The sequence below is a fragment of the Candoia aspera genome, chromosome 7, assembly GCF_035149785.1.
Source record: "Candoia aspera isolate rCanAsp1 chromosome 7, rCanAsp1.hap2, whole genome shotgun sequence".
Classification (NCBI taxonomy): domain Eukaryota; kingdom Metazoa; phylum Chordata; class Lepidosauria; order Squamata; family Boidae; genus Candoia; species Candoia aspera.
In genome coordinates this window covers 22,194,626-22,221,136 of record NC_086159.1, presented here as the reverse complement: position 1 = coordinate 22,221,136, position 26,511 = coordinate 22,194,626, and the positions used below count along the sequence as shown (strand labels likewise).

Below are 26,511 nucleotides of genomic sequence, written 5' to 3'. Positions count from 1 at the left end.
CAGGTAGCTAGTTTCTGCGCAGTAGCTTTAAAGATTCATCGAAACCTGGTGAATAACTAATCATAAACATTTTTGAATAATTTAATATATCCAAACCTCAGATATTATCATTTATTGGATTTGAGTAGTTAATAATTAATAAATATAGAATGTCTTAATCAAATAAGTATTAACATATTGTAACATAAGCTGCTCCTTTGATTTTATGTATAAATGATAGCGAGCTTGCTAAAAGACAACTATGATATGGATTGTATATTTTTTATCATGTCTGAGAATTTTATCGGACACTTTTGAGTATTTTTAATTGTACTGGTCTATGACTGTAATAAAGAATGAATGAATGAATGAATGAATGGATATATTGGGCCAGGGTTTCTCAACCAGGGTTCCATGGAAGCCTAGGGTACTGTGGGAGTCACTAGAAGTTCTCTGGGAGATCACAATTTATTTAAAAGTTTATTTCAAATTCAGGTAACTTCACATTAAAGAGGTAAGTTTCATTCTTTATTTTTAGTTTAAGAACACTGTTAATGCATATATACAGGCCTACACATGAAAAAAATATAATTTTGTAACTTCTAGCCTATATTTGAGTCTCAATGTGCAGGGGGTCCCTGAGGCCTGAAAAACATTTCAAGGGTTCCTCCAGGGCCAAAAGGTTGAGAAAGGCTGTATTAGGCTATGAAAAAAAGAATGTTGAATTATGATGAGGGAGTTCCACCTTCAGATCCATCCTCAGCCATAGAAATTTACTGGGTGACTTTGGGACAGTCACTGTCTCTCAGTGAACCTTCTCCCAGGATTATTGATGGGGGGTAAATTGAATGACGATCACCAAATAAAATTGTCTTAAGCTCCTGAACAAAGGCAGGATATAAATATAAATAATAATAAGGAAACTGAACTTATCACTCATTATTATTAGATAAATTAGAAGAAATATGTTGCCATAGAAACTAATCATAGAAACTAAACACAGTTTTTATATCATCTTATTATCTCTTTTTTTTTCAGGAACAGAAGAATCCAATTTCTGTTTGAAAACAGAAGTAAATAGAAAAGAAGGAGTTCTGCTGTGTTCAATGTGTCAAATACATGGAAAGAATTAATAAACATACAGTAGTGTAGTTGCTGATATCTTCTATCTTCCACCTAACCAAAGAGAAGAAGCAAAATTATCTCTTTCTTTGAAGTAGCAGTACTTATACTTTTATGTCTCCAAACATCTCTTCGGAGACAAGCTCTGTAAGAAATTCCTGACATCTCTTGCTGACACTTTCCTCTTTCAGGGAGTTGAAGAAGAGCAAAGCAGATTGGCTATCTTGATGATGCTAAGCAATAAGGAAGAATTAAGGTTAGGAAGTACAAGGCATTAGGAATATTGAAAGAAAGTGGCCACACTGAGAATGTCATGGATAGCCAGAAAAACAAACAAATGGATCCTTAGAGCAAATCAATCAGAGTTCTCACTCAAGACACAAATGACCAACCTCAAATTATCATATTTTTGCACCCTCTGTGAGGACCTAGGTCTCTAGAGACATCTATAATGCAGGGAAATATGGAAGGAAAAAGAAAAAGAGGACAACCAGGAGAAAGTTAGACTTGATTATAGTAGCTTTGGTTCCAACACTGAAAGATCCCCTTTCTAGTTCTATGATAGCTCTTAATAGTAGATCTTAATATGGGCTAAGAAAAATCTTGAGACCCTGGTCATGTCTTTCTTCCTGTGATGGACTACAGTAACCACAGATGGTTCTCAGGCAGGAGGCAGCACATTCTAAGGAGGGGAGCTAGGTAAGAGAAAACACAGTCTGGAGCTGGAACTCAGGAAGACAGAGATTCAGAGTAGCCCTGCCCTAGAGCCTCCCAGGTTATTTCCTTTAGGTTAGGTAGAGTAGCTTTAGTCTGGCAAGATTCTGTCTGTATGGTGTGAGCAAATAAAGAACTGAAGTTTGGCTGGATTGATTCCTTGTCATTCTTGGGCTGAGCCTGACACTTCCCCCATCCTTGGCTGAATATCACATCTGCGTGTCATAGAAAAAAAAAGGAGTTTGGAGAGAAGCAAAAGGAAGGTGCAGAATGAGGAAAATCTGAGAAGGACTGTGCTTGCTTCATGTATTAAAGTAGAAATATGATGGTTTATTTTATAAATAAACCTCCATAATTTTCCCAAGGATACCACAGCAATTGACAGCGCTTCAATAACCTTGGCTGATCTTGAAAAAGCTAAGCAGAGTCAGTATAGGCTATTATTTGGATGGGAGACTACCAGCAAATCCATGGACTAGACTGGGTAGGCTAGACTGGGTAGATATAGATATACTGTACATCTCAGAAGATGCTGCCAAAAAAGCAACATGGATGTGACCCTGTAGTCAACAGGAGGCAAATTTAATTTGAGGGAACTTGATCTTTCAATTTCCAAGACATATAGAATACTAGGAACTACACCCTTAGAGAGAGAGATTTTCAGAGACTCTTGACAGCAAAAAAAAAAAACCCTTTATGAATGTGCTGCAGAACAAGTTTAAAGTTGTATTCACTTCTTTATGTTCCTAATGAGACCTCTACAATAATCTGCTATTTTAACCAACGTATATAATTTTTTTTACTAACCTGGAGGAGGCGCAGTTTCTGTTTCTGGTTTATCTGAAAAGGTTAAAAGAAAAATATTTGTAACACACTGAAAGAAAAGAAGTATACACAGTGATGCTTTCTGTTTTACTGTACAGTGATACAAATTCTGCATTATGATAGCTTTACAAAATCACAATATTACACTGTCCCTATTATGGATTTCTACACAGCTGGATTCTTCTTGCATACAGCCTATTACAATATGGTGTATTAATTCAGCGGGTTTTTTTTAAAGCAAACTACTGACCCTAGAAGGCTTCCCCGCCTTTTCTATAATAAATAGCTAGTTATCGTTATTATGAGCGAACATTAATGCACAATATTTTGCAAATATTTAATACAAAAAGTGACTGTCCCCAAAGTGCTGACAATCCAGATCGCCTCCAAGTCTTGAAAACTGGTTGTAGAGCACCTAAAAATATCAAGGGCCAAAGCTGATTCTTTTTCTCCAAGCAAAACTAGGATTGGCAGCAGGGCTGTGTCTAGCACCTCATGCAGCCTTCAGCCCGATTTTATGCAACCCTCAATCTAATTTCCAACCTGCTATGAAAGAAGCCAGGGCAAATTTCTGCTCAGATTTCTGTTCTTCCCCTGCAGCCCATGGTTTGGGACAGAGAAGAAAGGTTGTCTAGTTTTAGAGAATAATTATCCCAACCCACTTTTAGCTCTGAATGTGCTGAAACCCTACTGGCAATGCACTCTCCAAGATATTACCCCTAGGAGAATGTAGCCCTCAACAGAAAAAAAAAGGCTGCTAATCCATAATTTACAAAACTAAACTTCTATTAATCATGGTTTCATCAGTGAATTGTTGAACAGTTGGTTCTGGGAGTGTGGTGCCTGCACAAGTGACTTTGTCCTTGTATTAGAACATTTAATCCTTCCTAGACAACTTTAGCTACTGAGCACCTGCAGTAGATTTTTAGGTGGGGGACAGCAGGGATGGTTGGTATGAGGGCCTTGTCTTACATAGCATCCTAAGAATTCCTGCAGGCTCAGCTGAACATGGAATACAACTCAACTGCCTGGAAGTTTACTTTAGGTTTACTCTCATGGAAGGCTATTTCATGCATGACAGTATGTTTTGTACAGGACTCTTTCTGAATGCATTGCACCATCCTACTGCAATCCGGTGGTGCTCCAGATGTTGTTAAAGTACTATTCTCAGCTTTCCTCTTATTGGCCATGTTAGCTGAACTGTAATTCTGTAATGCCTGGAAGGCCACAGGTTGTCCATACCTATTTTACTGGCATTTACTAAGAATCCATTGACATTTAATGGCAGTGATGGAGACTTTTTTCCCATAATTTCTTCACATGCTTCTTTGGGTGACAAAAATCAGGGAGGCATCCAAAGGAGAAGTTCTTGTAATGTGGGACTTCATTGACCCTCACATAAACTCGATACATGGCTGTGGCCATGACAAAGAAAGCAAAATTCTAGATGCTTTAAATAGCTACGCCTTAGAACTCTTAGTAGTGCTTCTGACCAGAAGAGAGTGTCATGATCACCGTTGCGATGTTCGCTCCATCGTAATGGTTCGCATGCCAGAGTCTTGATGCGTGTTCCTGGCTGGGAGGGTGCTGCTGATAAACTTTGTATGGGGAGACGTGTAGGGCTGTGCCAGGAAGGAATGTGTTTGGGTTATCTCTTAAATGTCAAGGTCTTTTTGCCCGTTGATCAGCAGAGCTCGTTAGGAGCACCTGGGAATGTGGGATTGTTCTGTATGCGCGGAGGGGGGGGTCGTTGTTGGAAATGGAGCTATTTAGTTTGAGTTTAGGCACGCTTTTCTCATTCTCAGCTTTCTCTCTGTTTGCACCTTATTCTAAATAAACCAGACCTTAAACTTAGATTTGGAGTCTGAGCATTTTATTTGAGTAGGGCAATCGTTACATAAAGCTGAGAATCATTCCACAAACAAACCTTGCTAGTCTCTACCAAGAAATTTTCTTGAGAGAGAAGAAGTTAGCGATGGCAGAATTGGGGAAGGAGTCGACGGGATTTGGGGAGGCGACCAGACAGCTGTTGGAGACGGCGTTCCCGAGCAGGGACTCGAGCCCCCTCCCATCCCACCCCGCAACCCATTCCAGAGATCCAAGCTCCAGCCCGGAGGAGAGGGAACCGACAGACGAAGGACTCGCCGAACACCAACAGTTCCTGTGGGATGACCTGGCAGACCCCTGGCCGGGGATGTCTCGCACCACATGGAAACTGCGATGCCCACAGACTCCCGAAAGGGAGTCCACAAAAATGTCGGGGAGTCAGCAACCTGAACGGCCGGGGCTGGAGGACTCTACCATACCGGATAGGATCAGAGTCCTTCAGTCCAAGATCGAATCCATGGAGTACATGCTACGCTCACTTTCAACTGCAGTGAGTGACCTGGTAAAGGTCATTGGTGGTCCGGGGGCAGCAGGGGGTCCCAGTGTCCCACCAACTCCATCGCCAGCTCTGAGGGGAAGGGGTGAGCCAAGGGACTTTTCCCCAGCTCTCCGTGGTTCCACTCCGGTGGTAGTTACCCCGGCTCGTCCACCGGTTGGGGCGCCTCCAAGCGGCAGGGTAGCCAAGGACTTTTCAATGAAGTTTGATGGCGACCCCACAAACTTGTCATTCTTCCTTAACAATGCAATGAATTATATGCAACAATATGGACATTGTTTTACCTCAGAAGGGGCTAAAATTACAGCTATTGCCACAAAACTGAAGGGCAGAGCTGCTGACTGGAATGTCCAGTTATGCAAATCAAGAGCCCCAGCACTGACCGCATTTAATTCCTTTCTAGCCGCTTTAAAATGGTATTTTGAGGATCCCCTGGCTAAGGAAAGGGCTAAGGATGCCCTGAATGAACTGGTTCAGGGACAAAAATTGGTTGCTGATTATGCCCTTTAATTCAAAGTTCCCGAATGGTCGGAGGCTACCTTGATTGAGAAATTTAAGGATGGCCTCAATCGGGAGGTGTTGCGATGGGCGCTGTGCAGAGACGATCCAGACTCCCTGCATGATTGGATCTGTCTGGCCAGGAAGGCTGAGCGTGCCCAGCGCACCTTTATGCGAGCTACAAAAGGAGACAAGCCCCCCTCCAGTGCGAAGGGGCCGAGGTTGCAGTCGGACTCCAGCTGGGCTGAGGAAAGGCAACGCCGTTTTGCCCGGGGCCAGTGCATCAAGTGTGGCAAACCAGGTCACCGCACAGTGGAATGTCAAAAAGCTAAGGCAGCGGATCGCCCCTCTAAACCAACCCAAAAGATACCACAAAAGGCACCTAACCCCCCTCGCCGACTGGCGGGGGTGCTGGCGACTGCGGACGAAGAGGATGAGCTATACTCTACAGGAGACGCTTTGGCCGCCCTGGAGCAGCCGGCGGGAAACGCCTTCCACCTGCCTTAAACAGCGCCGCTGGGCAGGTGGTGGAGAATGGGCATGATACCAACATGGTGAGTGCTGATTGCCCCATCCTAGCTGTAAAAATCCAATTCAGGGTGTTCCAGATGTTTAATCCATCCCGACCTGGTCACTGCTTTGGACTTGGCCTGCTCCCCTCTCCTAAACCGCTGATTTTTCAGCAGCTCGATGGTTCCATGGCGGGAGGGGGTCCGGCCACCCAGTTTACTGGGGAGGTTATGCTGCGAATGGGCACGCACATCGAACTGATCCAGTTCATAGTTACCCCAGTGGGCAATCCTTTGGTTGTTTTGGGGATCCCCTGGCTAACCAAGCACAACCCTTACGTTAATTGGAAAACCCGTACTCTAACGTTTGAGGATGGTTTCTACCAAGCTCCCGTTGTGGGGAGATCCTCACTTTGGCTGCGGGGAGGGCTGAAATTGTTGACTCACAAGCTCCCGCTCCCCCCCTGGAGGGACTGCCCGCAAGGTACTCGGACTTTGCTGACGTCTTCGGGGAGGAGGAGGCTGACCAGTTGCCCCCCCATCGCAAGACTGACTGTGCCATTGAACTTCTTCCCGACATTCCCTTGCCCAAGCCGAAGATTTATCCTATGACCAAGAAAGAACTTGAGGCGTTACGGGAGTTCATTGATAAAAACCTGGCTAGAGGTTTCATTGAACCGGCTAACTCCCTGGTTGGGGCTCCCGTTTTATTCCGTGAGAAAAAGAATGGCACCCTGAGACTGTGCACGGACTATCGGGGGTTAAATTCCACCTCCCTCTCAAACAAGTACCCTCTGCCTCTCGTAAAAGACATGTTAGCTCATTTGTCCACTGGTAGAATTTTTTCCAAGCTTGACCTTCGCGAGGCATATTACCGCATTCGCATTCGAGAGGGGGATGAATGGAAAACAGCTTTTAATTGCCCCTTGGGTTCATTTCAATATAAGGTTCTTCCTTTTGGCCTTGCAGGAGCCCCAGGGGGTTTTATGCAACTCATTAATGAGGTGTTACATGAACATTTGTTTAAGGGGGTGTTGGTTTATTTGGATGATGTTCTCATCTATACCAAAACTGAGAAGGAGCATGAAAAGCTCCTTACACAGGTTCTCACCAAGCTTTGGAATGCTAAGCTGTACGCTAAGCTTTCTAAATGTGAATTCCATAAGTCTCGCTTAGATTACTTGGGCTACAGGGTTTCTGACCAAGGCATTGAAATGGATCCTGTGAAGGTTCAGGCGGTTCTCAACTGGGAGCGGCCATGTACCCGTCGCCAACTTCAAAGTTTTTTGGGTTCGCTAACTTTTATAGATCCTTTGTTCAGGGGTTCGTGGAGATTGCTCTGCCCCTGACTGATTTGTTGCGCACCAAAGGGGTTGGGGAGACACGCAAAGTGAAAAACCTGGGGGCCGTGCTCAATTGGACTCCTGCCTGTCAGGCCGCCTTTGATCAGTTAAAACCCCTTTTTACAGCGGAGCCCATTCTATCCCACCCTGACCCTGAGCGGCCTTTCGTTGTTCAGGTTGATGCTTCTGATTTTTCTATTGGAGCTATTTTGTTGCAAAAGGACTCTGCTGGGCTTTTAAGGCCTTGTGCTTATCTCTCCCGTAAGTTTTCTGAAACAGAGAGGCGCTGGCATGTTTGGGAAAAGGAGGCTTTTGCGGTTAAGGCTGCATTGGAAGCTTGGCGTCACCTTTTGGAGGGGGCTACCTCCCCTTTTGAGGTTTGGATGGATCACCGCAACCTAGAAGCGCTCCGCATGCCCAGGCGTCTCAGCCCAAAACAGATACGCTGGGCTCAGTTTTTTAGCTGTTTTAATTTTCAACTTAAGTTTATCCCGGGCAAGAAGAATTTTTTGGCTGATGCACTTTCCCGCTTGCCACAGGACGTGGAGCCTAACTCCGATGTTATTGGGACTGTGCTCACAGAGCCACAATTGGGTTTGGTCGCTGTCACCAGGAGCCACGCTCGGGGGCAGCCCCCTCTCTCCTCGCAAACGGCTCCGGTGCAGCGCTCGCATGCCCGCAGGCAACCACAAATGCCTGGTGGGTTGCGGGCAAATTTTGTCTCAGCTTTGAAATCTGATCCCTGGCTTTTGGCTAACCCTGACAAGGTTTCCCTTGAGCATGACCTAGCTTGGGTGGGGGGGCGTTTATACATGCCTGACTCTCAACAAGCTACAATACTTGCCCGTTCTCATGACAGCAAACAAGCTGGTCATTTTGGTTTTCTCAAATCCCTCCATTTGGTTCAGCGGCAATTTTGGTGGCCCTCCTTGAGAAAGGATGTCAAGGCTTATGTTGCTTCCTGCCCTGTCTGCGCTATGTCTAAGCGACCGTCAGGTAAACCCCAGGGGCTTTTGCAGCCTGTGGCTGACCCTTCTCGCCCTTGGGAAGAAACCTCCATGGATTTTGTTGTGGACTTGCCTCCCAGTCAGAAGAAAACTGTCATTTGGGTGGTCAAAGACTATTTTTCAAAGCAGGCCCACTTTGTTCCCTGTGCTTCCATTCCATCGGCGCAACAGCTGGAGAAACTCTTTTTGGTGCATGTGTACTGCCCCCATGGCTGCCCCTCTCGTTTGGTGACCGATAGGGGCACACAATTTACCTCACAATTTTGGTGGACTTTTTTGAAACTCATTGGCACCAAACAGGCATTGTCAACCTCTTGGCATCCCCAGACTGACGGATCTACGGAGGTCCTTAATGCCACCCTAGAGCAATTTCTTCATTGTTACATCAATTATCACCAGGATGACTGGGTTGATTTGCTCCCTTTTGCTGAGGTCGCTTACAATAACGCAGTGCACCAAAGCACTGGTCAACCCCCCTTTCGGGTTGTTTCAGGGCGGGATTTTGTGCCAATCCCTGAGTTTCCCCAACCTCCTGGCCCGGCTGTGGCGGCCTGTGACTGGGGTTCTCGGCTCACTGATTCCTGACCCGTCATTAAAACTGCTCTCCAAGATGCCCAGGCTTCCTATAAGCTCCATGCTGACCGGCATTGACGCCAACAGCCGCCTTTTCACGTTGGGGACTTGGTCTATCTCTCTACCAGATTTATCAAGTCTCCTCAGCCTTCCAAGAAGCTGGCCCCTAAGTTTATTGGTCCCTTTCCTGTTACTGCTATTGTGAATCCTGTCACTGTTCGTTTGGATCTGCCTCATAATTTGAAGCGTTTGCACCCTGTTTTTCACCGCAGCTTGCTCAAGCCTGCCCATGACTCCTCTCGTTGGCATCCACGGCCTCCTCCCCCTCTGCCTGTCATGATTGATGGCCAACAGCACTTCGAGGTCAAGGAGATTCTCGACTCTCAAAGGCTTTGGAGGTCTCTTCAATATTTAGTTCGCTGGAAGCATTTTCCACATCCTGAATGGGTCGCTACGTGCGATGTCCTGGTGCCTGATTTGATCCGTGCTTTTCATGTTGCCTACCCTTCTAAACCTTCTACATGATTTCTGTAAGGGGGGCGGTATGTCATGATCACCGTTGCGATGTTCGCTCCATCGTAATGGTTCGCATGCCAGAGTGTTGATGCGTGTTCCTAGCTGGGAGGGTGCTGCTGATAAACCTTGTACAGGGAGATGTGTAGGGCTGTGCCAGGAAGGAATGTGTTTGGGTTATCTCTTAAATGTCAAGGTCTTTTTGCCCGTTGATCAGCAGAGCTCGTTAGGAGCACCTGGGAATGTGGGATTGTTCTGTATGCACGGAGGGGGGGTCATTGTTGGAAACGGAGCTATTTAGTTTGAGTTTAGGCACGCTTTTCTCATTCTCAGCTTTCTCTCTGTTTGCACCTTATTCTAAATAAACCAGACCTTAAACTTAGATTTGGAGTCTGAGCATTTTATTTGAGTAGGGCAATCGTTACAGAGAGACAACCTTGATTTAAACCCAAGTGGTAACCATAATCTGGTGTGAGGCAAAAGTGTGAAACTAATAGGAAACAATTATTATAATGCTTTTACCTTTAACTTGCATGCAAGTGGGAAACTGCCATAGTCATAGTTAACTACAAAATAAGGAAGTTCTAAAAAATGAGAGGACTGGTTAAAAAGAGACAGAAATGTTAAGAGGACCAAATTTCTCCGTAATATCTAGAAATTATTTAAAATCACAACAATTCAAGCCCAAGTGGAATGTATTGCACAATGTAAGAAAGGGTCAACTAAGCCCAGGAAGGGGACCACATGACTCCTCCAAGAAGCCCTAAAAAAAGACTTCCTTCAGGAATTGGAAAACCCCACAAGAACAAAAAAGAGTATAAACTCTGGCAGAAAAGGTGTGAGGTGATCATGAGGAAGAAGAAGAATTTGAGGAGGGTATGATAATCAATCAATCAGAACTTTTTTTCATTCTATTCAGTGCAGAAAACCAGCCAAGAAAGCAGCTGGGCTGCTAGATGGCAAAGGAGGAAAAGGGAGACTGTGGAGACTGCTGAAAAACTGAATGAATTCTTTGCCTCTGTATTTGCTACAGAAACTATAGGACGGATACCTATCTCTCTGATGGAGAGAAGCCAATTGAAGTAACAAGAGAAGGTGCTCTAGGACCTCTTGAGAGACTACACAGTAATAAATCACTGGGCCTGATGACATCCACCCAAGAGCTTTTAAAGGCCTCAGATGTGAAATTGCTGACCCCTTAACAAAATACGTAACTTATCTCTTATATTAGGCTCAGCGCCAAAGGACTGGAAGGTAGCCAATGTGACACCAGTTTTTAAAAATGGACCCAAGGGAGATGTGGGAAATTATAGGCCAGTCAGCTTAATGTCTGTTCCAGGCAAATTGGTACACTAATCAAAGAAAAAAATAACTAAGCACAGAGAGAAACAAGTCTTGAAAAAAATATCTGCATGGATTATGCAGAGCTAAATCCTGCCTCTCCAATAGTTTAGAGCAGCCTTTCTCAACTTTTTGACCCTGGAGGAACCCTTGAAATATTTTTCAGGCCTTGGGGAACCACTGCACATTCAGGCTCAAATATAGGCCAGAATTTACAAAATTATTATATTTGTGTCATGTGGAGGCCTATATATATGCATTCACAGTGTTCTTAAAATAAAGAATGAAACTTACCTCTTTCATGTGAAGTTGCCTGAATTTGCAATAATTTTTTAAAATAAATTGTGATCTCCCAGGGGACCCCTAGTGACCTCTTGTGGAACCCTAGGGTTCCACGGAACCCTGGTTGAGAAACCCTGGTTGAGAGTTTATTGAGGATGTGCCTGGCACATGGATGGAAGTGCCAACAGTGTGTGAAATTCCATGTTAGGAATCATTCGGAAAGAGGTTGAAAATAAAATGTGCAACTTAGTAATGCTGTCATATAAACGTACGGTAGAGCTCCATCTGAAAAACTGTATATAGTTCTGGTTTGAAAAAATAAAGGATTTAATTGAGCTTGAAAGAGTACAAGAAGGTTATCTAAAATGATCAGGCTGCTCATTTATCTCCTTATGAGAAAAGGCAAGAATGTTTGTCTTTTGCTTGGAAAAAAGCAACTGAGGTGGGGACTTGATTAAGATCTATAAAATTATGCAAGGCATGGAGAAATCAAGATCAATAAAGTTGACTGTAACAAATGCAGAGCAGTCAAACAGAAGCATAATTAATCTGTGGGAATTCACTGCTCCAAGGGAAGGTGACAGCCCCTAATTTGGATGGTTTAGAAGGGAAATGGATACATTCATGGAAAGGGTCCATTAAGAGCTATTAAGTCTTCAGACTAAAAGATTCCAGGTTGGGGGCAGCATGCCCCCAAATACCAAATACTGCAGGATGTGAGGGATACAAATATTCTATCCTTGCATTTGTGGTCGCTTGAGGGATTTTAGATTGCACAGCAGAAGGAAGAGGCAAATTGAAACTGCCTAATGACCCTGGAGAAGGAGTCAGAAAACAAAAACCAGGTTGTTGTCTTCTCCTTGGTGTGAAAGGTCATTGTTTATGTTAGAAGGTGCTAATATCAGTAGAAAGTGTGGGCTTGGAGCCTCCTTAAAAATGTAGAATTTAGAGGCTCCGGGTCAGCCTATAGTAAGGTCATGCTATAATTTACATTGCCTTTGTGAGTTTTGTGTAACATTTCTAAGGGTGTATAACTCCAATACCCCTGCTGAAATCAGGGCTGTTTTGTGCTTTTTGGCCAGGAACCCAGTGATCACTGTAGCTGTGCATGCCAATAAAATATACTTCATTGCATCTATCTCCAAATGCTTTCGTTCCTTATTTAGGTAGGCATTTTTCTTACCACAAGGGGGACAAAGTTGGAAGGGAGGAATACCACCATCCTCTGTTTGCAAGCACCCTAGAGGCATCTGGTTGGCCAATGTAAGAAACAAAATGGTGGGCTAAGATAAGCCTTGGCCTGATCCAGCAGGGGCATTTTTATGTTCATACACATTACTGAAACTGGTTTTCTATTCCAGTAGGAATTCTGATCTATGTTTTCCTCTGGCTTGGCTTAGCTATACTATATTTGTATAACATTCTTGTTATTGTTTAATGAAGAAACATTTCAGAAAGGAAGTATTTAAAATAATTTTACCACAAAGAAGTGCCCTGCTGGTCCACCTAGTTCAGCATTCTTCTTTTCACCTGATGCCTCCAGAAACTGGAAGGGCTGAGAGAAAGCAACTGGCCCAAAGTCACCTTTTGATCTCTGTGGTTGAGTAGAGATTTAAACCTCGCCTCTGCCCTCTAAATACAAGCCTGAACCACACTTTGAACACTTCTTGATATTTATGCTGCTGTTCTAATCTTAACAGCTTGGTCTTGTAAAATATAAAGGGCAACTTATGTTTGAAAGGTGACAAAGGTGCATTTCTAAATAAATAACTAAACTTCAATACCCACCCAACTCACCAGTAAAACCAGTTTACATACCTAACCCTCCCTAAATATAAACATTGTCTGCCAGCAGAAAAATATACAGAAATGAAATTCCTTTGACCTTCCTTAACAGGGAGTTCCAAATCTTGAAAATAACTTTGAGTTATCACCCTGGAAGTTGTAAGAGCATTATACACTTTTTGAAAGCTGGCATTTTTCAACAACTCTCATGGTTCCACAAGTTAATTAACTTATTTTGTCACTCCCGAACCTACTGCCAGTCACTGGATATTTCAAATTCTTGTAATCTGAGATGGGGGGGGAAAAAAAGAAATGCAATTGTTGTGTTATGCCCCAGTTTAGTTATTTCTTAAACTAAATAGTCACAGGTTCCTTAACCTTTCTTTGCTAAAAGATTTATTTTCTATTACATTACAGCTCTCCTGTAACCAGATATCTACAAAGTGGTTGCATCTGCATCAGACTAAAAGCTTGTATTCAGGGATTCCTGCACGCTTGTGCCCATGTGGTTTGCTCATTTCCTTCAGCTCTTCTTACTGCAATTCATTTACAAAATCAGAATGGCAAAAATGCTAAAGGCGATATCTTGGATTTCAAGATCTATGTAAGTTGTTCCCAGGTAGGCCAGAAGATAGAAGACAAGGACAAAATTTGCTTTACTATAGATGGATACTAATAATGCCTATAAAGATCAGGATTATGCAAGCAATGGTATTCCCTGTGACACCCTATGGAAGTGAAAGTTGGGCTTTGAAGAAGCAGAATATAAAGAGCATTAATGCTTTTGAAATTTAATATTGGAGAAAACGCCTGACAATATCATGGACAGCCAAGAAAACATATAAAGGAATCATCAAACAAATCAACCCAGCATTCTCACTTGAGGCACAAATGACCACGCTCAAATTGTCATAGTTTGGATACATTATGTGAAAACCCAGATGTCTGGAGAAGGCTCTAATGCTGGGAAAGGTGGAAGGAAAGAGAGGAAGAGGATGATCAACAGTAAGGTGGATGAACTCAGTTACTCAGCAGTGATGGGTGCACTGTTGGAAGACCTGAAGGACCAGGGTAGGGACAGATTGTCTTGGAGAAAAATTATCTATGTGGCTGCTGAGTCTATACCAACTTTATGGCACATAATCAATCAATCAATCAATCAATCAATCGTAATTCTGATTTCTCTCACCTTCTTGTTTTGTCCAATCCTGAATTCATTATGCTTTCTTTTCACACTAATTTTTAAACCATTTGTTTAAAATATTCGCTGTGCACATTTTTTCATTGTATGCATTTTTATACACTACTTCACTTAATATATACTTTTCTGCCACAGTTTCTTTCATGTACTTGTTTTGTACTTTCCCACTATCACCACTGAAGTATACCATGTACAGTGAGGAACCGAGGTTGAGGAAGACACATACCACCCATAGGGATGAGAAGGGATTTTATATATTTATATGTATGTGTATGTGTATATGTATATGCATATGCATATGTATATGTATATATATTATGTTTGTTTGTGGTTTTACTGATTTTATGATTGTTTGCCATCCAGGGTAACTTGTCTGAGATGGGCGGCTATAGAAATAGAATTGATTGATTAATTAAATACATTGCCATTGCAGTGGCTCTGGATACACGGTTCTCTGCCACCAACTTTCTGATATTTAACTTGTGACACTAAACTCTGAAGAACCACAGTGAAGACCTCTGAAAAGAAACTGATACAGAGCCAAGGATGCACAACCTGAAGCTTTCCAAAGCCTTGGATAAAGACTTCAAAGTGCTTCCAAATGTTACTAGTGGGAGAGAATGATTAAATATATATGGAGTAACAATATTAACTACCACACAGCCACCATCCTTCCATACCTTCTGCTGTGCTTCATGGCTTTTTCCTTAGGACTTTGGTGGATGAGGAAGAAGCAGCAAGGGAAGGTCATCTGGATGCCCAATGGGGGAGTAGAAAAATGTGTGCTCTGGCTAGCACCCTATTCTTTATCTTCCTCATTTCCACACAGCATTTTCTTTCAGGATGACTATGTGGAGATGCAGCCAAACCACCCTCTAAGTCCTCCTTGAGACTGGGAAGCAGAAGGCAGGGCATCATGATGCTTTGACTTCAGGTGGGAAGAGGGGAATGCCAGGGACCAAGAGGGGATCAAAGCAGGGTCTCCCAAGGGTGATAAGCCACCTGTTCCATGTTCCAGAGGAAATACTGCAAATTTGCCTTTGCAGTACTTCTTCTGTCCCAGAAGTTGAGCTCAAAATAAATCAGCTCAGCTTTCTAAACTCTTCAGAAGCCCTATAGCTTTGTGGGGATGCAGAGGTGGGCACTGATATGTGGCAGAAGGGGCTGAATTTTTAATTATTAAATTTAAATTCTGTTCTGGCCTTGTCTTGCCCACTTTTAGGTCCTAGTTCCATTCATATTTTGGAATGCAGACACCAACATGTCACTCAAAAGACCAAGAAGAGCCCTTAACTTGAGAAGAATTCTGGTATTATTTCAGCTACTCATACGGGAAAGGCAATAGTAGCCTACTTGGAGGAAAGAGCAAGATTAGGTCCAAAAGGGAAGACAAGAACTGGCACTGGTATCCATCTGTTGAACTTAGGCCTGCAGTAGATTCCCTCTTTAAGTTGGCAATTAACCTGGACTTCATTGTCAGTTATCTATCAACAATAAGGTGTCCTTGGCTGACTCTTTCAGTTCTGAAGAAAGCCAGTAGCAAATATATCACAGCTCCCAGTGCCAAAGGTTAATCAGACTATTAGCTTTCAGGATATATTCTTCTGCCAAGAAAGAAAGAACAATAAAAAAGGAGAACATGTTACTGCCCTAGCTGTTCTGTCTTTCCTGATCCAGCATGCTCTGTGGAGTCCCTAGATGTCATTCTTTACCATCCTCTTGCCTTACAAGGTTCTCTGGTTAGGTGTTGTGGAGGGTTTGACTATGGATCAGTTCCTCACATTGAATGCCTGACAAAGCAGTCCATCCCCTCCAGGGAGAAATTTCCCTCAATGAATCATGAGGAACCTCTTCAGCTGCCAAGGCTGGGAAAATGTCAATTCAGTTTTAGCCAGGAAAGCTGAAGGTACTTCAGACTAAAGATAGAACATGACCAAAAAGATTATAAATACATGTAATAGAATTGCAGAATAAGAGAAGACTTAAGGGCCTTGAAGTTTCTCAACCAGGGTTCTGTGGAACCCTAGGGTTCCATGAGAGGTCACTAGGGTTTCCCTGGGAGATAACAATTTATTTAAAAAATTATTTCAAATTTGGGCAACTCCACATTAAAGAGGTAAGTTTCATTATTTATTTTTAGTTTAAGAACACTGTTAATGCATAGATACAGGCTACACATGAAATGAATATAATAATTTTGTAACCTCTGGCCTATATTTGAGCCTGAATGTGCAGGGGTTCTCCGAGGCCTGAAAAAAATTTCAAGGATTCCTTCAGGGTCAAAAAGTTGAGAAAGCTGCTTTAGAAAGTAGCAATATTTATTGTCATGTTGATTTCACAAATTCAGAATGAATTTTGAAAGATTCAGTAGAAAGAAAGTCAAGTTAAACTCAATTTCTGGGGACAACAGAGATACATCCATGAAATTTTCTTAGTATTAATACTGAAATTGTTTGCCACTGCTTTCTTCCAAGTTGTTTCCTAACTTCTCAGTCTACCCTACAGCTTGGCTGTTCCCTGGAGGTCTCTCATTCGAGCAATAACCAGAGCTAAATCTGCTTAACTTCCAAGACCATACAAGCAGGGCTGCAACTAGGGGGGGTCAAAAGGGGCATGTGCCCCAGGCGCCATGCTGGGGGGACACCAACGTGAGTGCTGGGGGGGTGCCAAAATGGGCATGGAATCCATGTTTGTCCCAGGTGACACAGACCCTAGTTGCGGCCCTGCATACAAGGTCAGCCAGATGTTACCACCCTCTCAGACTGTCTCAGGTAACATGGAACCCAATAGCACTGAGCTGAAAAATTGCAAGACTAATATGTTTTTTTAAAAAAAATCAGTCAAAATGGCCACTAAACAGTGTAAACGAAGACATAAAAGATTTAAATTTACATTTCATTTATTTATTGCATGTTATTCTGCTGTAATCCATAAGGACTCCCAGGAGTTTATGACATAAAAGCATAAAACATATAGAAAAAAGAGAGCCAGTTTGGTCTAGCGTTTAAGGCAATGGGCTAGAAACCAGGAGACTGAGAGTTCTAGTCCCGCCTTAGGCATGAAAGCCAGCTGAGTGACCAGTCACTCTCTCTCAGCCCAACCCACCTCACAGGGATGTTGTTGTGGGGAAAATAGGAGGAGGAAGGAGTGTTAGATATGTTCACCACCTTGAGTTATTTATGAAAATAATAAAGGCGGGATAGAAAATAAATAGATAAATAGAATAAAAAATAGAATAAAATCAAGATAAAAATAATCGGGAGCAAAAATACAGCTGATCCTGATAACCATGATGGTGACAGTTCTCATTCCCCAAATGACCTCAGGAGAGTTTGGTTTGAAATAATTTCTGGAAACTGACCCACTTCAAGAGGGGGACCATTCTATGGTATGCGTGTTGCAGTGGGAAAGCGTTGGCTATGAGCTCTCACCTCTTCACCTCACCAGCCTGGGAGAACATCATAGACTCTAACAAGTTATATGTTCTGAGTAGGTTGGATGAGCCACTTCTACATTAAGGAGACAGATATGTAAGTACCTGTAAGCACCTAGCTGTGAAGCCACATAGGACTTTATGGGTTAAATATAGTACTTTAAGTTGCACTTGAACATTTATTAGTAGCCAATGCAGTGACTGAGGAACTGGTGTTATATGACTGTGATGGCTCTGATTTGCTTGCATTTTGGACCATTTGGACCACTTGACATTTCCATGTGGTCTTCAAAGGCAAAACCATGGAGAGTGACTAACCCAGTAATTCAGCTGGGTGTTGATGAGTGCCTGAGTCACCCTTGTCAGGGAGTCCTGCTCCAGGAAGGGCCATGCATCACCCAAAGCTGAGTAAAAGACACTCCCCCCCATCCATAGCTTCTACCTGCTTAACCAGCAGTAACTGAATCCAAGACCTCATGTCACAGTCTTGCTCTTTCAAGCAGAATACCAGCCCATTCAGAGCGGACAGAGATGCCTTCTGCACAAAACTTACATCTTGCTTGGGTTCAGTTTTAATTTGTTTTGTCCCATTCAGACCTCCAGGCTCTGGCTCAAGACTTTTCTTCCAGAATTCTGTGGCTGGCTGGCTGGCTGGCTGGCTGGCTGGCTGGCTGGCTGGCTGGCTGGCTGGCTCATTCATTCATTCATTCATTCATTCATTCATTCATTCATTCATTCATTCATTCACATGCTTGTATGCCATTTCCCATTTAGAACTCTCAAGGGCATCTATAATAAAGCATTTAGCATGATTAACATTTAGCAGGACAACCTACTCCACAGAGATTTTGCTGTGATGATGAATTTGGAGGCAGGAATATTATGTACATTGCCTTGAGTTCCCAGAGGAAAGGCAGGTATAAATCAAATAAATAAATAAATTATGAAAAGGTCCTTGGAGGGTGTTGTTTTTTTTAATGGTAGTGTGGGAGGTCAATGCCGAAAAGACAAAAGAGTGTACTTCAGATGTATGCATTTCTGTTGGGAGAGCATTCTAAAGTTGGAGGGCTACTCTGACATTTAAAAAAATATTTAACTAGACATTATTGTCCAAGAGAAAATGGAAGCAACTCAAGCTGAGAAAAACTCCATTACTTTCCTAATTTCTTTTAAAAATGAGAAATAGCAATATGAAAATTAAATAGGTAGCTCAGTTTTCCTCTAGGACCCTGATCAATTTCCATGTTCTCCCACAGAGTATCTATCAATTAAACATGGTCATAAAATTTGGAGGTGGCAGATTTTTTTTCTGAGCCAGATGCCTCATTTGGCCTTTGAATTACAACCTAGGGTCCAGGCTGGTTTCTCCTGAAGCCCAGGACTGTTTTTCTGGATCAAAGAAAACGCTCAGAATCAACCCATTTGTCCTCTGGATGGCGAATTGCAGCCAGGAGATTGTAAACAGCATTCACGATCGACAGGTAAGACTTCGCCGGGAGGCTGGGATGTCACCCTTTCCACGCTGCGCTGCAGCCTTAAAGGGATATTAAGTCCAGCCACCCCATTTCTAAAGCACCCAATTTATTTATTTTTAAAGTGTTTGTACCCTAAGAGAGGCTTTCTACATTAAGGAGAAACGATCTCTCTTGGTGCTCATCGTTATTTTTGTGATTAATTTTTTTATGAAATTTTTTTTTAAGCTTTGGATTTTGCTTTCCATCCAATAATGAGGGTTGAGAGTATATTATTGTCTCCGTTATTATTTTTGTGCTAATTTTGAAGATTTTAGCATATTTCATACACGTTGAATCTGCCGTTCTGAACTTTTACTTTTCTTCCCCTACTTTCTCTCTGGAACTGACTGTTATCTTAACTCAGTTCAGAAATTTTCCATTACCTTTTACTATTGCCAGTTAAGTACCTAGGGGTGCCATAATTTACTGTGTGAGACATGGATGATCTTAACCAGGCTCTTTCTGACTTTCAAGATATTAAAGTAGGATGTCATGAGTAAGGATGGCGAGCAGGGGGCTCCCATCCAGACTGTCAAGCGCATGCGTAGCACTGAGGAATTGGTCAGCCATTCAAAGAGACACAGATCGGGACCGCCTTAACCCTTGGGGTTTATATGTCTGGGTTTTCCCACGCTTCTTCAGTTTGTTAGGATTCCTGTTAAGTACTAGCAATAAATATTAGAGACCAGTTCCTTGTCTCAGTGTGTTTCCTGGCTGTTAGGTCATAGGTATTAAGCAGATTTTTTCTGATTCCTGCCAAGTTATTAAGCAAGATATTCAGAGCATTGTGGAAAATATGTGGTCTAAAATGTGCCATCTGGTTGAGGATACTGTGGATGAAATTGAAGAATTTAACGCAATGGAAAGCTTCTGTTGAAATGTCAGATGAAACTGACAATGCTGAATTGAAGCAGTTTGCGGGAGAAATTGAGTTGCAAGACATGAGTGAATTTGACTTTCTGATGGAATGCTATGGAAAAGAAGGTGTTATTATGTATGGGAGATTTTTTGAAGAGAAGTCTGTGTTTGTGAGGGGAGCAGTTGGGCTGTTTGATTTCTTTAAGAAAATAGCTCTGTGTTTATTATGGGGATATGTAAATGTTTTGGTCTATTTTGAAGTGGGTTAAGGGGCTAAAATATTTATCTGGATGGTCTTTTGGGTTTGGATGACTTTACTTACCGTTAATGATTGGGATTAAGATTACTAAGGTGTTTTTTTTAATTAATATTAATTTATGTTTCTTGTATTATTAACTATAATGGTAGACAATTTACATGTTTTTTAAATTCTTTATTACAGTAGACAGGAATGTATAGAATAGTAGTAGGAAGGGAATAATTAAGTAATTGTTATTTTGGGGGGGGGGAAAGTTGATTAGGTGATTTATACTTTTTGTTTTCTTTTAATATAAGGGGAGGGAGCAAGGGTATTTGGTGATTTTTGTGATGTGTAAGGGGTTGACTTATAGAAATAATGTGATTTTGGTTTAATATATAGTAAGGGATTGATTATGGAAAATTGCTATATATCCTTGATGTTTAAAGTCAGAAGTCACTTCTTTTTGTAAACTATTTTAAAAAAAATTCTCTTGTGTTTTCATACTTTTTTAGTTCCTTTTTTTTGTAGTTTTTTTTTGTTTTTCTGTATCTTTTATCTTTTTCTGAAATCTAATAAAATTCTTTAAAAAAGTAAGTGTGACATTACTATGCCTTATATGTGATGTCTACGGCCACACCAAGGCATTGGTGTCACATTAGGTCCTGTGGAAGTTTTGAAGAATTTTTAATGTACATGTTTTTGCATTTGTGATGTTAAATTCCCAGTTCTTAATATTTCCTGTATGCATATAAATGTCATGGGATGCAACTCTGAGAAACGAAGAATGCACAACAGAAAGAAGAACATTTGCAGGTATGTTGCAGCACCAAAGACGGCACCCTGTATTTCCAGAACTTGTCTAGCAGAATCTCTTGAGCCACACTGAGAGAGGTTTACTGGAAGGGATCTGGAGAACATGTTCCATGGGCGTCCCTTGGTTTACTCTGCACTTTCCCTCTCACCCTTCTAGCATAGAGTGAGGCCTCATCTGTATGTGTGCTGAAGACACTCAAATCTATCTCTAAGCCCCTCTGTCTTTTAAAACATGTTTTAAGACATTTTATAACTGAAAACCTATGCCTTCTTTGCATTTTAAAAATCCAGATTTCCCATGTGTCTTTCAAAGATATAATCTGGAAAACTAAGATTTAAAAAGGGGGGAAACATTTATTCCAAATTTCATTTTTCTTCTTCTCAGAGAGTAGCAACCACCTTTGCCACTAGGCCTTACTATTAATAGGGAGATCAAGTTCAAATCCTGAGACAGCCCTAAAGCTCAATGGGTAAGCAACTGGAGACTCTGGTCATTAGCCTCTTGTGTGCAGACGGAACAGCTGACGAGGGGCAGAAAGTTGTCTGCTGCTGTGGGAGGGAGATCCCCGCTGCATTGCAAAACCCATTGCATCAACTGAGGTGGATCAGAAAGGCTGCAGGAGGCAGAGTCTCAGGGCCCCAGAATCTCTTTCCTGCTGCACGGCACAGCCTTCCTTCTGCGTGCTTCCCAGCTGTGATTTAACAGCCAACAGGTCCATGCAGGAGAGAGTTGCACATCAGGCAGAACCGAGACTCCTGCTGTGGCACACAAGCCATAGAGAACCTTGCAGGCTATCCTTAAGAACAGATGTAGTGCTTAAAGGACGATGGGGTGGCCAGGTTGCACTGTAAAGCAGAAGTCTCCTTCCTGCTGCACTCTGCAGCCCCTGTATCCATTCCCTATCAGATACAAAACCCAAAATCTGAAGCAGATCTCCTCCAGCTATTTTACTTGTACTTTTTACTAATTAGCCTCCACTTTCATCAAATGATCCCAGATGAATTGTACATATGCATATTTACTAAAAAGTAAGTTCTGTTGTGTTCACTGTGAGCCAGTATCTGATAAAGTATGCAATGGATTTCAGTCTAAATTTGTGTTACTCTGTCTGTTGTCCTGAAGTTTCAAAGGCAGTGCTGTTGAAGCAGGCTACAGTATATGCAACAAGGTTAGAAATCTACCCATCTCTGCTTTACACACTTCTAGAAGAACATACCTAGAATATCAAGATGTGACGTCTAATTAAGAGAGTAAAAGCACAGCTGTTACTTAGATTCACAGAGAGAAATGCTTTCATAGTTTAGACATCCAAGAAGAGGATTATGGATCCTGATTTACACCAATTGCAAAGCTAACCAAGGGGCCTGATTCCTGCCAGACCATTTGCTGACTGATGAAAATAGGGTGGCTACTTATACATTGCCATCACTCCTATTTTTAGACAGAATTGCATTGCTATTTTTTTTAAAAAAATGAAAAGGACTAAAGAGGGCACAGATCTGCAGAAAATGAATGAAATAGTGACACAAATTTAAGAGATGATACAGATGGAAATGCAGATGCAAATATAGATTCAGATATCGGGGCGCTGATAGACATCAGGGCAACCACTTCTTATGTCTAAGAAGCACTTTAGAAAAACAAATTGACATTGCAAAATCTAGCAAAATTTCATCTGCCTTGTCTTGCATAAGATATTTTGCATGATTTAGGCAATCTCACACAAGATAACTTCAGATCAGATCTTCCAAATGATCGCTGAATCTCGTGTCATGATATGGCAAGTGTTTTGCAATTTTGAAAGTGGGGTGACTGGACCATCATATAACTGTACAATTCTAGAAAAAGTTGCTGATCTCTTTAACATGTGGAGGTTTCTGACCAAATGACCTCTGTGCCTCCTCAAACTATTGTTTGATGAAGGTCATGGGCAACTTCATTTCCTTCTTACGATTCCTTATTTGTCAGATTTGAGCTGGCAGCCATTTAAACAGCCATTTAAACAGAACATATGTCCACATTCTTTCTATATTTGCATTAAACCTTGATTTAACAATCAATTGTTTATTGATTTTAGTCTGTTATTATTTCATTTTGTTATTCTATTATTCTGTTTTTTGGTTCCAGGTGTTGGTTGGATTTTGTTTTAGTTCCTTTGTTTTTTTTTCTTCTATTCAGTCGTAAGCTGCCCAGGTGGTGGGCTGTATCAATCAATCAATCAATCAATCGAATGAATGAATGAATGAATGATTGAATTTCTATTTGAATTACTGATAGTCATAAATCAGATTTTTTTTCTAACTGATCCAAATATGAAATGGTGCTCTCTTTTAGTCTAAATGATTTTTATACTTTGACAATCAAGTTAGGACAAATTAACATATATAGAGGAAAAGTACTTAAATACAGACTGATGTAAGAATTATGACACTAATATCATATCGATTTTGCAAAGCTCTATGAAACACATCTCTTCACTGTTCAGTCTAAAATATCTTATGTCTACTGTACTCAGTCATGTTGTCAAACAAGTACCATATTGCTCATATGGACTGAATGTAAGATCAGATTAATTTGAAAGGATATGTGTAGTGCATGACAGATTGCTTCATTTGTGGTCCTTAAATAAAACTTGGCCACAAAGTGTTGAGAAAGTAATCCATCACTATTCCATCAGATAAAGGTACAGCAACTACAAAAATTTTTATCAATAAGATAAAGAGAGAGATAGAGGAGGGAGATAATAATAATTGCTTATTAGATGCCCTCTTAAGACATCTGTCTATAAAATTTCTGGCTATACTGTATGTACATTACACATAGTGAAAAATATTTCAACTATAAAGCATATAACTAATATATTTCTCCCTTCTATACAAGCTTTACAAATGCTTTTATATTCCCATTATATTAGGACGACCCCCCCTCAAAGTAATGCTACTTGCCATCCCTAAATTCTGCCATTTACATTTAACTAAATCAAAGCATCTTTATGATTACAGAAATAAAATTGAATTTGCTTCTGCTGCCTTGATTCTAAAATATTTGCTTAGGGAAGTGTTTCTCTAATTTTCTGCAAACATAGATAATTGAAAAACATTTAGAAAATGTGCAACTCCTCAATTAAAGAAGCATTTTAATTGTTCTCATCTTTAAGAGCATGACAGTTCCCATTTTGTGGGAAAATAAAATCATGATTATGCTTGCATTTGTGTATGCCCTCCCTTCACTTTCAAAGGCCTTTTAAAACTACATTTTGTACCAAAAACATAAAATTAAATATGTATTTACTACTAGAATTATTTTATATACCCCACACATAATAACAACTTGTAGCATAAACCTCATCAAGAATAATCTTCTGTAGAATTTCTGAGTTCCAACAGATTAGAAGCAATGCTTTTCAGGCCCATGGAATCCCATGCTTAGATATTCATCCCTGTGTTTCTTATTTGCACTTCTCTTTCAATCCTGTTTGCATGGTCAACACATGCATGAAAATAGGTTGAGATAGTAGGTGGACTTCAGCCAGTGAACGTAGGGAGCTGCGGCAAGTAACTTGGAAGCTTCAGACTAGGAAGCCTAGCAGATAAACTGGTGGACCTCAAAAAACAAAACAACAACAACAACAAAACAGAAGGCTGATAACTACATTAATCATTTTAATTTGGTTACTAATTTCATTTATCAAACTCACACCAGCCTTTTTTTGCACATAGTCATTCAAGTGGAAGAATATGGTTTGCTCTTTTACGTTCATTCCTGCCTTATTCCCAGCTCCCTCTGAATGAATGAATGAATGAATGAATGAATGAATGAATGAATGAACGAACAATAATTAGGAAAATTCACAGTTCTCAACAAACCTCATTAAATCTCCAGCCTCTGCAGCTCCTCCTATGGGGCAAAAAGGGCTGTGCTCCAAACATTCTACACTAGGGTTTCTCCACCAGGGTTCTGTGGCACCCTCAGGTTCCGCGAGAGGTCACTAGGGGCTCCATGGGAGATCATGGTATATTTAAAAAATTATTTCAAATTCGGGCAACTTCACATCAAAGAGGAAAGTTTCATTCTTTATGTTTAGTTCAAGAACACCGTTAATGCATATATACAGGCCTACACATGAAGCGAATGTAATAATCTTGTAACTTCTGGCCTGTATCTGAGCCTGAATGTGCAGGGGTTCCCCAAGGCCTGAAAAATATTTCAAGGGTTCCTCCAGAGTCAAAAACGTGGAGAAAGGCTGCTCTACACTGAAATCTATCACATAGGATTAGTTGTATGTAAAGCTGGGGAAAGCAACCCTGTGCCCTCCAGCTTTGTTAAGATTTTCTTAAATTATTCTATTGAAAGGTTGGAAAGAGAAATAATGGATTTGTTATTTATCTGCCCAACAGCTACATCCAAGGAAAGCAGGAAAAAAAAGTGTGACGTGTTCTGCACACGCATACCATCCTCTTATGTACTGAAAAGTGAATTATTGATTGCATGTTCCAGTATATTGTCAGAGTCAAGCCTGCCTCTGACTCAGAAAGCAAAACTCCTTCTGAGTCAGAGGAGGAAATAGAAACTTACAGGGCTGAAACCGGGAAAACAAAACTTGAGGATGAGCCAGCAGCGCGAGAAGAGTCCAAGGCACTGATTGGCCAGTATTCGGGGGAAGATTCGAATCCTCCAATCAGTGCACGCCAACCACAGGCAGAAAAGCGCACAAAAGAAAAGGCAGCCTGATTGGCTGCAGAAGGGTCCAGGCACGCAAAGGATTGGGATAAAAGGCAGACACGCAAAGAGCAGGCTGCCGGAGACAACTGATCCTCCAAGCCTGCAGCTTCAGCGGAAGAGTCCCTACCTACATCGGAGACAGCGTCTGTTGCCGAAGAGGAATCAGCACCTTTGCTCCATGCTGAAGAGGACTTGAATCCTGCCTCTGCTGCCATCGAGGATCCTGTATCTGACATGCCCAGTGATCTCAGCCTTGCATCCAGCCTTGAAACTCTGCGATCTTCCATGCAGCTTCTTTGTGCCTTTGATTCTCAGTCCTGTGGCGTGCCTTCAGTGCAGTCCAACCCTGCTTCAGGTGCTCAGCCTTGCTCAGGAGTTTCACACCTATCTTGTTGTGAAACCGTATCCCAGTCTAGTCTTGCTTTAAGTTCCCAGCCTTGCTCCAAGTCTCCAGTCCAGAGAATCCAGCCCAGTCCAGGGCTCCCAGCCAAGTCTAGCCTTGCTCCAAGACTCCAGTCCGTAGAATCCAGCCAAGTCCAGGGTTTCCAGCCAAGTCTAGCCTTGCTCCAAGTTCCAGTCTATCTCCAAGTCTCCAACCTAGTCCAGAGTTTCTAGTTGAGTCCAGCCTCATTTCCAGTTCATAGTCTTGCTTCGAGACTCCAGCTACTGGCTTCCAGTCTGGCATGGGTCATCAGCCCCAGCCAGTGTTCCAGTGCCAGAGCAACTCAAGTACAGTTCCAGTTCGAGACCTGTGTCCTCAGCTTCAGCAGCACCTTGCATTCCAGTCTCTTCCAGCCTCCCAGTTTCCGTTAGGGAGTCCTCTTCTGCTGCCTCGTCATGGCCCAGTTGGGCTT

The 26,511-nt window shown here is 41.9% G+C and overlaps 1 protein-coding gene across 5 annotated transcripts in view; it reads right to left on the bottom strand.

Annotated features, from left to right (window-relative positions):
- Positions 1-26,511, bottom strand: part of MYBPC1 (myosin binding protein C1) — a 116,872-nt gene that overhangs the window by 80,557 nt on the left and 9,804 nt on the right. For all 5 annotated transcript variants that reach the window (XM_063308432.1, XM_063308434.1, XM_063308433.1 and 2 more), the window contains exon 2: positions 2,623-2,655. In XM_063308432.1, the coding sequence (XP_063164502.1) occupies positions 2,623-2,655 (33 nt within the window). The remainder of the gene's footprint in view (positions 1-2,622; positions 2,656-26,511) is intronic.